Consider the following 14,151-nt stretch of genomic DNA (forward strand, 5'->3'; position numbering starts at 1 on the left):
TTTTTTCGAGTCTTTTTTAATATAGTTCTCAGTATTGGCTATATAATCTTTATAAGCCAAATCGATATTTGATTTAATGGTGGACCTTAGTATTTTAAAGATATTGTAATTAACAATGGATTTTGTTCTTTTCCATCTATTATGTAGCCTAGATTTATTCCTTTAGGTCTTTTACAATTTGGCAGGTATACCAACTAGGATAATCATATTTGCTATTACGCCTTTTAAACGTGAATTATGAAATGTGAATCTGCGATTTAAATTGCATAAATTTGGCTTTTTGTACCAACTTAGAGCCTTGTATTTTGTAAAAGTCTTTACAAAATACATTTTTCGTATTTTCCTAAAGACTTGTTCTCCCTGTAGTCCTTAAACGGCTTAGCCAAATTTTTTAAAATTTTGTATACAAGCACCTTTTGGATATCTAAAATTTTTGACGTTTAGAAAGTTGCAAAGTTTTAGGATCGGATTTAGCTAATTTACAAAAGAGCCCCTTTATTTGTTTTGGAATTGAGTTTTTGTGACTATTTTCCACAAAACTTCACTTAATTCTGAAGAAAAATATTATGCTACTATGTATATACTACTATGTTACTTATGCTACTACTACTTATACGGAAGGAAGGCACAGGTATTTAGAGAGATTGTGTAAAAATAGTCAAATATTTGAGGACGAGGTTTCACAGGCAGAAGCAAATTTTTCTTTGCATATTGCAACTTTAAATGAACAAAATACTGGGTTAAGGAATGAAATTCAGAATCTAAAAACTAAAGAGAAAGAAGTACAGCTACAAGTGGATTCATATACTAGGATAAATGATAATGAACTTTCACAGAAGATAAAAGAGCTAAGTGATCTTAATCAAAATTTGATTAATACCAATACAATGCTTGAAAAGGAAACTGAATATCACAAAAACAAGATTGAGGGTATGCAGACAGAGATTGAAAACTTAAATTGTATTAATACGCACATGTTAACATCAATTAAAACTCTTGAAGTGGACATTGATATCCTATCTCTAAATAGAAACGCTAGCAGTAACTTAGAAGATTTGATGACTACAAATCTTTAAATCTCAAATCTTCAATCAAAATCTACAAACTGCTAAGCAAAAGCGCATTTCAACCCACGAGCAACATAAAATGTACTAATTTATGGTGATTCTAGTGCTAGAGGTTTCTCTTCTCTCAGGTATTCTGAGCTCGTCATACAACACCTGTGGTTATGTGTTTAGTAATGTTACAGCCTGGACCTTATGTAATTATGCACTTCCTCTAATTGTTAACCATACGAAGAACGATGTTGTTGTTGTTTGTCTTGATTTTTCTTGTACATTGCCATCTTTTTCCCAAATGAAATCCTTGCTATCAATGGGCAGGATAACTAATGTAATTGTTTGTATTAAATGCGATTATAATTAAAGTGCTGAAAAAGCAGATATTACAATACAATTCATTATATGAATTCTTTCATCTATAACCGTAACTTTTCTGTGAAAATAATTACTGATGTCAGACAAAATTTTAGATACCGTCACTCTGCCAAATCTATGTGCAAACTTTTGTCTTTATATGTTAAAAATACTTTTCTGTCATCCAAATTAGTATTAGCATCTTTGGGTATTATCAATAGTAAGATAATCAGCGATACACCCTTGATCGAATGTAGGTTAGGTTACGCCTCAACTAGACCAATCTATAGACACCCTTGCTATTGGATCTTCTTCTTTTTTAATATAAACTCCCACCATAATCAAGATGCCCTAGCATTTCTTAATATTCAATCTGTGCGTTGAAAAGTTAGCGAATTAGAACTACTTTTAGAACTTTCCTAGTGTGTTAATTCTTGTTAAACACTGGTTGAGGTCTGACGAGATATTGATATCCCTGGTTATGTACTAATTTCCAAATTTTCGCGCAAGCAATATACACATGGTGATACTCTTATTATGTTAGAGAAAGCTTTTTTAACTAAGTTTATGTTTATTACTATTGACAGATTTGATCATCTATTGATTGAAAAGATGTGCGCGTTTTCTATTGTATTTAGCAGTAAGTTAAATTTGTATATTCTGGGATTGTATCGATCTCCATCTACTAATTTAGACGTGGATCAGCCAACCCGGATCTCAGCATTTTCTTTCTCACTGATAGATTACTTCTGTACGAATTTTAACCAATACGCAGCTAATGAGAATAAGTTTAGACGCGGTAGACTTTATACTAGAGCTCATTTCCACAAATTCTCTTTGCTTTGCAATATGTCAAGTTGGAATAATGTATTGAGTACTGTTAACCCACTGCATAGCTTTCATCAAATAGTATTAAACAATTTTAACACTGCTTTTCCTGTTGTCAATATTAAAAAACGGAATAGAAAACCTTGGTATACTAAGGGTTTACGAGTATCTGGGAAAAATATGCGCTCCCTTTTTTACATTAGGAAATACGCTATGAACAATGCAACATTTTTAACTTACTATAATAGATACCGCAAGATTTGCAGAAACTCAATCAAAATGGCTAAGTGGACTCTTAGAATATTTTCTGCGTTACCTCTTGTTGCTTTGCAATGATTATTCCTCTTTACAAGGGTGGCGATCGCGACTGTCCTTCTAACTTTAGACCTATAACGTTATTGCCTACTTTAGCCAAGATAGTGGAACGGCTCGTTAAGGTGAGGGTGGTTTCATTTTTAGCTAGGTTTGGCCTATTGAGTCCTCAGAAGTTTGGCTTTCGTGAGTCTGAGCACAAATGATGCTATTTTTAGCTTTCTAGAGCACCTGTACAATCGACTGAATGTTGGTGAAGTTGCAGCAGCGGTATTCTGTGACTTGTCCAAGGCATTTCACTGCGTAAGTCACAGAGTGCTGCTGATGAAACTGGAGCTCTATGGTTTTAGAGGAACTGCCCTTAAGTGGTTTCGTTCCTACTTATCAAATCGTGTCCAGGCTATCAAACTTAATGGTGATATCTTTAAGGAACTTAATATAAATGTGGGTGTTCCGCAAGAATCAGTACTTGGTTCTCTACTTTTTCTCATTTATGTGAACGATCTGCCACAACTGCAGGTAACTGGCAAATTTACATTGTTTGCCGATGATACCACCATCCTCTGGCACGACTCTGATGTTTCTCAAATGGAGGCCAATATACGTGCAGATTTGTTAACAATAAAAGACTGATGTGATGCAAATTTTTTGAAATTTAATGTTTCTAAAACAAATATCCTTAATTTTAAATGTAGTACAAATGATATATGTTTGAATAATAAAGCCATCACCATGCCACCATTCAGTAAGTTTTTGGGTCTTTCCATAGACAAGTTCCTTAAATTTGAAGACCATATTGTGAATGTATGTAGAAAAGTCTCATCAGGCTGCTACGCCCTAAGGGTTATTGCCACCAATCTTAATTTCTCCATCGCCAGATCTGCATACTTCGCGATTATCGAGTCGCACCTTCGATATGGAATTTGCTTTTGGGGTTCACGTTCAAATTCACTTTTTAATTCAGTGTTTGTACTCCAGAAAAGAGCCATTAGATATCTATGTGGGGCCAAGCCTCGTGACTCATGTCGCTTGCTTTTTGTAAGTCATATTATTTTAACCCTGTGTTGTATTTTTATTTTGAAGACAGTTTGCTTAGTTTTTAGAAAATATAAACAGGAACTCCACTTAGGAAGCCACTATAATACGCGACAAAATTATTTGATGAGGCTGCCCATTCCTTATTTTGAACTTGTCCATAGCTCTATCATATATGGAGGTAGAAAGCTGCTTAATAAACTTCCACTAGAAATAAGATAACTTAAGAATGAAAAAAGCCTACGTATAAGGACGAAAATATTTCTTGCTAGTAAAGCGTACTATAGGTTAAGTGAATTTTTTAATCACTAGCATTTAAGTATTTTTTAAAGTTTTATATAATTTTATTTTTTTTTAAATTAGTTTCTCGTTTTTATTTCTTTAATGTACAGTCTATTGGCTTTGTCTACAACTTCTATGTTTATGTTGACAATAAAGCAATTTTTGAGTTGAGTTGAGTTGAGTAGCAAACCAAAGGTGCCCACTTAAGCGAAATAAGCGGCTGTATCTTAAAAATTAATAATCGTAGAACCCTCAAACAAGAAATGTTGTTATAAAAGTGAGCAAAAAAAATGCTGGAAAATATTTTTAACTTCATTGGTCGCTAACTACACGGCGCTACAGCTACTACAAAATTTTTTTCACAATTTTTTCAAAAAAACTTACAATAACGGGCATTCCAATATATTATTGTAATAATCTACAAAAAATTCCACACAAAGTTTCAATAAGAATTTTTGTCACTTGTCAAATAAACGGGTGGAGGAAGTTTTTAGCTTGAGTAAGAAAATCAGCTGAAAGTCGGCTCTGTGTAGGCCGATTCTTTTAAAATAAGTTTTGATTAGAAGTCACTTTACTGCTTTATTTCTATATCAAAATAAAAAATATTACTGTTAGCTTTTGCTCAAATCCCATAGGGGGCCTAATTACTTGGTATTTACTCTATTCGTCAAGTTATTTCAAAAAACTAAAATTTAAAACCTATACCTAAGTAATACTTACCTATTGTTGCTAAAGAAAATATCAATTAATATTAATAGAATTTAACGCCTGAAACTAATCAAGTAAGTCTGGGTTTTTTGCCAAAATATTGAATTTTCATTAAGGACCGCAGCTTCAGTTGAAACAGGCCAAAATTTCTTTAAAAGTAGTGACACCAAGAAGTGTACGTCAAATCGATGCCTTTGCAAGAAAAATAACATTCTCTGCAACTCGAAATTCCAGTGCCTGATTGTCAGGAGTCATGTAATATAAAGTCGTTATATATTTATTATTGGGATTTTCAGGGAATCAACTATTTTTACTAAGGACTTTTCAGTAATCCGGCTAACTTAATTATTATAATATATAAAGAGCCACGTTTTATGTATAATAGAGGAAGGACGTAAAAAAAAACACTAGTTCCTACGAAACTTTTATAATAAAATTTAGTATGATATATTTTATTGACTTTAATATGAAAGCAAAGGAGTTTGCTGTAAATTTGTACTCTCCTACATTATTTTAGGGAAGGAAGCAGATGTTTAGAATTCAACACGTGGTCTACATTAAAATTTAGATAGACGAGCTCACTGCTGAACTCTAGTTTTATAAATAAGCAAGTAACTTTTATGTTTTCGATCTGTACTTAAGTTATAAAAAATAGCTTTTTAGATTTAAATTGTAAAATGTAAGTGAGAGCACTTGGAAGGTTGCAGTACGGCTTATGCAAGTACCAAAATCTGGAACTCTTAGGGTCAATATTGATTGGGTTTAAATAAGTAAAATTTAAGAACATTCAAAGAATAGACATATTTAGGCAGAGACATATTTAGATTGCTTTTCCTTGAGATGATTATATCGAACATTGATATTATTATACTGTATTTTAAGTTCATAAGAAAACATTTTCATTTAATTTGAATTATTACAATTATTATTTTTTTAATAGCTTTATCTACAACAGTTTCGATATAAAAGAGTGTATCCCAAATCTTTTGACCTATAAGTGAGAATTATATTAAGTTCCCTCACAAAGTTGTCTTTCATTCTCCCTAGAGATCATTTATCCCCAGAGATTTATAAAACTTATTGAGGCTTATATTTGGACTGTAGTTTTTGACTAGCTAGTCTAACCTTTTTTTGTGTATTGGAACAGTTCTTCCCTTTATCGTCTATTTTGGAATTATCAATTTATTGGATGCGAATATCATCATGCGAATATCTTGTATTTGCTATTTATTTTTTTGCCAAAAAACCATCATGCCCTTTACCTCCATTCCTTTACATTTTGCTGTTTCATCAATTGCTTTTTTATCCTCTGCTTCGGTGGTGTGTTTCCAATTCATTTTCTTGATGTTTGTTAACTTTTCGTATTCTTCTTGAATCTAGGATGCTCTTTCGTTATGTTTAGTTACTTTATCCCAGATAGGTTTTCTGTAGAGCTAGTACGTTTTAGTGTCTTTTTAGAGAGTATTTATTAGACTTATATAGATATGTTTTAACTATTATTGTATTATTGAATTTCCTAAAAACACTTTGTTTATTTATACTACTTGGATCGCTGTGTATCTTCTCATTCTGCATATTTTTGCTGCAATCTTGTTTATGTCTAAATTTGGTTTTTTTTATTTTATATTTTTTGTATAGTTTCTTCTCTTTATATTCATTTTGTCAATCAGAGCCCGTTGCATTGACTATTTTAAATGTGATTTTTTAATTCGCCTATTTTCCTATAAATCCATATGGGCTTACCCATAATGATTTGATAGGTAATAACAATTAAATACTAGAAATTAGTATACATATTTATGATTGTAGTATTTTCTTCCATTAGTAATAACTTTTTTTGTAAAAATACTATATTCTATAAGTAGACTGGGATAAATCAGTTTAGAATAGGAAAAACAAGCTTATCCTAAAATCGGGTTTGTCCGGTAACATTATATAAATATTACAGCTTGTGTTTTTTTCATGCTATTAAGAGAAGATAATAATAATAATAATAAAAATAATACTAATATTAATAATAATAATAATAAGTCTTGAGTTATTAGGTTAAACTTAAATTCATTTGTGACAACTCTATGTTCTTTAAAATATTTAACATAATTAGCATCAACAATTATGTTATTATTATTGCTATTCGTAAAAAAAGTATTAAGTTCTTCAACATTCTGTAAAAAAATTGGAAGTTGTTTTTTATTTTTCTGTGAAACACCAATTTTTTTCAATTCTTGCCTTTTAAGGAAAAGAAACGACACAACATTTTCCACCATTGGCAACCATTTTATTATTCTTAAATTATTTTAAGGTCAAATTCAAGTAATTCTGAAGCAAAGCCACATTACTGTCCGAACTCACAGGTCTAAACAATTTAAAGTCATCTACCAACATTAACCCAAGAGAGTGTCTCAGCCTCCCAAGCATATCAGGGATAAAAATCAGAAAAACCAGTGCTCCGAAATGATTACCCTGGGGTGCGCCCAATGTTGCAATGTAAATGGCAGATAAGCTTTTTACTCATTGGCTTCGATTTAATAATAATAATAATACTAATAATAATAAGCTTTATTTCCAACAGGCTACATATACCCAGTTACAGGAAAATCAATTAAATATGTAAATGTACAAGTACGAATGCATGAACTGTATTAGATTCATGCAACTTAACTAAAAGAATTGCTATATAATAAAAAAAGGAGTGAGTTTGAAAAAATAAATATTAAAAAATCAACAGTAAATTAGGATAAGAATCAAGAATTAATTTAAATCAAAAAAGCAAAAAAAAATGACTAAATAAATGTATTCAAACTAAAAACTAAATAACCTAGCCTCCTTCACCGACTATACGCAGGTGACTCAAAATAAGTGCCAAATTGTCCTGGTGAATGTCACAAGAATCGGCAATAGTGTTAAAGTTTTGACACATAAAGTGAATAGGACTCTGGTACAGAATGTTGGACCTGCCTGTGTCCAAGTTAAAAGCTGGACAGTGTCTAGATCCTGGGCGTGGTATATGAAAGCAAATCCTTTGCAAAAGGCAGTCAATTTTAAGGTTAAGTAAATTAAATAAGAATTTCACCATGCATTTCTCTCCTCTTCGCAAGTGACCGTTTAGTATATCTAGAAAGTAGCAGGTTATGTTCAAAACCTCTTGGAGGATAGACTCCATCATCCTTTAATGCAAAACATTTAAGGAATCGCCGTTGGACTGAGCCAGGAGTTGGATTGAGCTAAATGAGAGAGCTGTAGTTCAGCCTGGATCTAACAAATGCATAGTAGAGAATTTTGGCAGTGGCAGTATTCGAAAAAAGTTTGCAATTTCTAATAATAAAGCCTAGCATGCAAGTAGCTCTAGAAACAGTATCTTCGATGTGAGGGATAAAAGAAAAATTTTGGTCAAAGGTGACTCCAAGATCCTTAAAATAGGTAGACCATGCCAGAGACTCTCCATTAACTGAGTAATTTAAGACAACTAGACTTTTGATTCGAAAGTAGCTGGCCACATTACACTTGGACACATTAAGGTTAAGCCGGTTCAAAGTGCACCAATGGTGTACAGTATTGATGTTCTCTTGCAGTTGACCACAATCTGCCAACTTGCTATAGAGTCAATCCTATAGAAAAGCTTTAGTTCATCAGCATATGCTAACAGAGAGCAATTGAGGGTGGAGATCAAATCATTAGCGAAAACGTTAAAGAGAAGGGGGCCCAAGTTAGAGCCCTGAGGAACTCCAGAGGTGGGTGAAAAACAAGCAGATCTAAAGCCTTCGACCATTACAAACTGAGAGCGATCAAATAAATAGCAGTTAAGGAGCTTTATTAAACAATGGGAGAATCCAAACGGGCGTTCAAGCTTATTTAATAGGTCAATCTGGTCAAAAGCCTTTTGAAAGTCTGTGTAGATAACATCGATTTGACCTCTATCATTAAGTGCTTCGCACACAAACTGAGAAAAGAATGCTAGGTTTGTAGTACATGATCGGCCAGAAACAAAGCCATGTTGATCGTTGGCCAGCATGGGCCTAACCTTGGGAAAAATTAATTTATAAAGAGTTAACTCGAAAAACTTTGAGAAATTGCCCAGAATGGATATAGGGCGGTAACTCTCTATTGTTCCTGCATTGCCCTTTTTAAAGATAGGGCAAACTTTTACTTGCTTCCAGATATTGGGAAAAATACCTGTGTTAAGGATCAGATTAAAAATGTGGAGCAAAGGGTCTGTAAGTGCAACAGAGTATTTAATAAGTATGAAGTCAATAATATACCAGAGAAGCCTAATATCTTCATGTTTTCGCATCCAAATGTCATTGTCGACCATATTGAATACCTTTGCATAGTCAGTATAAACTACATCAAGCTGTTACTAATTTAAAATTGCAAGCTAAAAAGAGAATGACAGTACTTGCACTCGCCTCCGAGAAAGGACCTTTGCGATAGTCCTGAGAAACGCAATAAGCCTCTTTTTAAGTTGTAACCTATTATGGGCAGAGTTCTGCCACCAAAACCTTTGTTGGACAGATCTGTATAGTTACAATTAAAAATTGGATCATAACCACTGAATATTAAAGCTACACATGTTTATTTTAAAAGTCTTAGTAATTAAAAACCCCAAAATTTCTGTTAAGAAAAATTGTCTTAGTATATTAAATTTTTATTAATAAAACAAAGTTGTATAGTAAAACAAACAAGAAAAAAAATTATACTGGATAGTTGACGCTTCTGAAAGGATATTGCCGTACTATTTAAGGACCTACCCTCAGGCCAATTCTGATATTTTTTCTGGGTTTCTATGATAAAGTCCAAAAATCGAGACACCCTAGTATAAACCCCTGGATTGGTGACGATTCCACAGTCTACCCCCCAAGAAACAATTCCGGACAGAACATTTCCACAGAGTAAAGGTCCTCCGGAGTCACCTTGACACGCGTCAATTCCCTCGGAAGATAGAGTGCACATCGTGTTGGGCGGCACAATAATGTCATGTTGTTTTTTATATAGAGCGCTGCAACTATCCCAAGAAATTGTGGCAATTAATGCACATTGTAAGTTGGAAATATCAGGAAGTTTGCCAGTTTCCATAACTCCATATCCCATTACAAGGGCTGTCGCGCAAGGTGCTTCGTCAGACTTCGCGTCAATAACCGGTAATTTCACATATGATACATGAGTGGATTTTTCTACTGGTTTTTCTAATCGAAGTAATGATATGTCGTTCGCAAAAATGTCCCTATTGAAATTCGGATGTACCTCTACATGGTTCACTCTCGTGATCTGGCTTTCCTGATAGCTAAGATGATATTTTATTCCGTACCTTCTTCCGGCAGTTATGCAATGTGCTGCAGAAAGAACCCACATTGGGTTTAATAATGATCCTCCACATAGTCTTACCCATGTAGGGTGTCTAAAAGTATGCATAAGAACTAATACCATGAATGGATATTTGTCAGTAGAGCAGTTGGTTCCTTTATATATACGCCCACTAAGATGTTTTCTAGTGCTGCTCGTCTTAAAACTAGTTTCTTTATAGACATCGTCAGCAATAACGAACTCATTACTAAAGCACCAAGACTTCAGTATAACGAAAAGAAATACGAAAAATAATTTAGTCATTTTTAGTAAATAGATTACATTTTAATGATATAGGGAAGTTGTCAATTAGACTATAGGTTAACATTTTTTGCAACGTTCCGAATTTAAGTTTAAAATCCTAAGACAAGAGACAAGTAATAAATTTAGATTATACAGTGACCGCCTAAAGTTCCGCATAAATTCGATAAAAATTAGAGACATGATTTTTTGAGAAAACGCTCGGTCCCGTTAATAAGTTTCGCATTATTTCACATAAATTTTTGTATACAAAACGTGGGACGAAAAAAAGATATGACGCCATCGGTAATTTTTTTTAATAGAATGGTATATTTTTTATTGCATTTATGAAATATAGGCGAAATTCTAAGCAAGTTTCGTATAACACACCTTATCTCAAAACTCAACTGTTTCCGAAATTTTTACATTTAAATAACAGGAAAACAAATAAGTACGTCTATTTACAAATTATGGTAAAATCGAGAATAAAAATAATGTTATAAACACTGCCAGTTATTTCTTTGGTTGCATTTGTAAAGAATCTATATTTTCGAATGTCACTGTCAGTTCAAAAATTAATAACTGATTTAGAACTGTTTAATGCCAAATACCCAAACCATCCTATTTATCAGTCAACAGTTAGTAGAATAATAATGAATTCAGGTCATGTTAGAGATTTGCCAAGATCAGGTCATCCAAAAATTTCTGAACAAACAAAATTAAACGTTCTGCTCCCCGTCGAAGAAAATCCAAACAATGCAACTTCACAAATTTCAGTTGATAATAATATAGCCGGAACGTCAGTAAGACGCATCTTAAAAGCAAATGAATACCACCCTTATAAAATTAGAATAATACACGAATTAAATGAGGACGATCCTGATCGAAGAAACCAATTTTGCGAGCAAATGATGAACATTTGCAATAATAACCATCAGTTTGTGTTAGGAGTTTGGTTTTCGGATGAAGCAACTTTTTGTTTAAACGGTGTCGTAAATCGGCAAAATTGTCGGTACTGGTCAGTGTCAAATCCACACTGGGCAACTAAGGCTCATACACAGTACCGTAAATCTATTAATGTTTGGGCTGGTATCGTGGAAAATAAAGTAATAGGGCCATACTTTTTCGAAGTAAAAACTTAACAGGACAACGCTATTTGAATTTTCTTCGAGAAGATCTTATCCCTGCTTTGGCTGCCCTATACCCAGACGAACAAGAACCTACTGTCCCTACAGATATTTTGTGGTTTCAGCAAGATGGCGCACCGCCACATTTTTTTCGAGATGTCCGTAATTACTTGGATACAGTGTTCCCAGGAAGATGGATAGGACGAAGAGGGCCAATAGAGCGGCCGGCCAGGTCACCAAATCCCTGCGACTATTTTCTATGGGGGTACCTGAAAAGTAAAGTTTATATTGAGAAGCGAATCAACGTAGAAGATTTGAAAAATAGAATTAGATATGAAATTAGACGTATATCACCCGAAATAATTGATAGTGTTTAACATGAGTTTGTAAACCGTCTTGCTTTCTGCCAAGAAGTAAATGGAGATCAGTTTGAACACTTCATACATTAATAAGAGTTTTCACAGTTTATAACATTTTATCCTCAATTTTATCTTAATTTGTAAATAGACGTACTTACTTGCTGGTTAAATGTAAATATTTCTGAAACAGTTGAGTTTTGAGGTAAGGTGTATTATACGAAACTTGCTTGGAATTTCGCCTATATTTAATAAATGCAATAAAAAATATAGCATACCATTAAAAAAATTACCGATGGCGTCATATCTTTTTTTATGTTTCACCCTGTATACAAAAATTTATGTGAAATAATGCGTAACTTAAAATAAAAATTGACGGGTCCGAGCGTTTTCTCAAAAAATCATGTCTCTAATTTTTGTCAAATTTATGCGGAACTTAAGGCGATCACTGTATATTATTATATAGGGTGCTTTATAATTGGAAACACTTTTTTTCAATTTTATCTAGAAGTTCCAGTGGGGTACCCAGCAAGTAGCTAGATAAAGTAAAAGCGTTTTTTAGCCATGATTTCATGTATAAACTATTTTTATCCATCCTATACTTTCTTAGCTAGAATTAGCCCTCGAAAACCCAGTGAGTAGCAGATTAGAGTTTTTTAAAATACATTTTTGAAAAAAAAACATATTTCACTATAATTAAATAGAGAGCCCTCTACAGATCAATATTAAACAAAAAAAATATTTCTTCAGAAGAATTAAGGTTTTTTGTTATGGAATATCTCAAATGAAACTTCTATTTAATAAATTCCGGATAATTACTAACATATGTATTTCCCATTTGGCAGAACCGATAATATAACATGAATTACTGAAGTAAATTTAAATTCAAGTTTTATTGTATAAACAGTAAAAAGTTGTATGACAGAAAAAAAAAACCTAATAATGCAAAATTGTTAAAATATTAACAGATAATACAACAAATTCTGTAGTGTAACAATTAACAATCTTAAACTCATGGATTTACATATATAATATACTTAAACTAGCATAGCATAAAACTAATAGTAGGCATAACTAAACTTAAATAACCTCTAATCTAAATATATGTGAAAGAAAAGATTTAAAATTCTTTAAAGTCATGCCAAACAGATTGACATCAAACCGTATCTGGAACATCACTGAACTAGTTCCATGCTCTATAGGTTTTTAATCGGCCAAATCGGTGCCAAATTATTTCCAACTCTAAAGTACCCTATATATTATTAAAAAAAAATATTTATTAGTGAAAAAATAGTCCGTACATGGAGTCATAAATTAAGGTAAATTTAAATTCTACAGTCTCCCTCCACTTATGTATTAAACAGCATTTAATTTTTATAATTCCCAACATGTTTAAATTGGTATAGGTTATATACACCAGTCTTTGAGTCTAAAAATGGCTATCTTGTTTTAAGTATTTTCTTTTATTTAAATGGTAAGAAGATAAAATACAATGTGTGCCCTTGTATGAATGCAGGGAACAGCAAAATTCAAGCTAAAATCTGCAGTATCATTTAAATTGTAACATATTTTAAACACAAACCCTATACTACCACAAACAGCAGATTGATGAAGAAACAGTACTCTAAACCTTGATAGCAATAACTATTGAAGGAAACCTCTCTCAAGGTTTATACCATGCATCTTAGAACTAACATATTTGCAAAATATTTATTGAACTGATTTCAGCCGTTTAATATGCACTGCATAATTAAGATACCGTAAATGATAAATGCAGAAGCCTAGGGGACCTAAATAAAATCTTATAATGGTATCTACATGAGCACTAAAGATAACCGTTTTATCCACACAAACCTCTAGGTCACCAACAGAGCCACAACTTGGAAATATAGTGTCATTTATTAGTCACATCTATGAGCAAATAAATTTTTACATTTCTAAAGGTTGAGACAGACTCTGACTATTAACTTTTAACACTATTAATAAATTTAAGACAAGACAAAAACCTTCATGTCATTGGCAAACAGAAGAAACATACTACTGATACTCGTGGAAATGTTATTGATAAAATTAAATGAAAGAAACAAAAAAATTAACCAAATTGCTCCTCTGGGGGGCACCACTTGAGGTAATATAGGTAGATGATCTGAATCTATTAAATTTCACTAACTGCGGTCTATCTAATAAGTATAAATTGAAATGCTCATTTTATAGAAAGAAGAAGTTCACGTTTCAACCTATTGAAGGCCTTAGCAAAATCTGCGTAGATTACATTAAGTTTATATTTGCAATTTGTAGCCTCACATTCGAGGGATTTCGCAGAAATGATGTGAAGTTAGTGATTGTTCATATACACTGGAAAAAAAAACTGATTGGATAAAATAAGAAGATTAATTTGATAAAACACGTTGATAGTTCTCCACCGTATTTCTTGCTTCTCACTTAGAGATAAGGAGAATTTTTGTTTGTTTTTAAAGATTGAGAAAAGGGCTTAGACATATTGATGGA

The 14,151-nt window shown here is 32.6% G+C and overlaps 1 protein-coding gene across 1 annotated transcript; it reads right to left on the reverse strand.

The window, feature by feature from the left end:
* Positions 1-9,204: 9,204 nt before the first annotated feature.
* Positions 9,205-10,221, reverse strand: LOC126741010 (trypsin-like). Its single transcript, XM_050447261.1, has one exon. The coding sequence runs from the start codon at positions 10,182-10,184 to the stop codon at positions 9,210-9,212; it is 975 nt and encodes a 324-aa protein (XP_050303218.1). The 5' UTR covers positions 10,185-10,221; the 3' UTR covers positions 9,205-9,209.
* Positions 10,222-14,151: the final 3,930 nt, after the last annotated feature.

This window comes from Anthonomus grandis, chromosome 10 (assembly GCF_022605725.1).
Source record: "Anthonomus grandis grandis chromosome 10, icAntGran1.3, whole genome shotgun sequence".
NCBI classification, from domain to species: Eukaryota; Metazoa; Arthropoda; class Insecta; order Coleoptera; family Curculionidae; genus Anthonomus; species Anthonomus grandis.

Bases quoted from the DNA above. Each gene is read 5' to 3' on its own strand.
- LOC126741010 (XM_050447261.1), bottom strand. From the start codon at position 10,184: ATGACTAAATTATTTTTCGTATTTCTTTTCGTTATACTGAAGTCTTGG.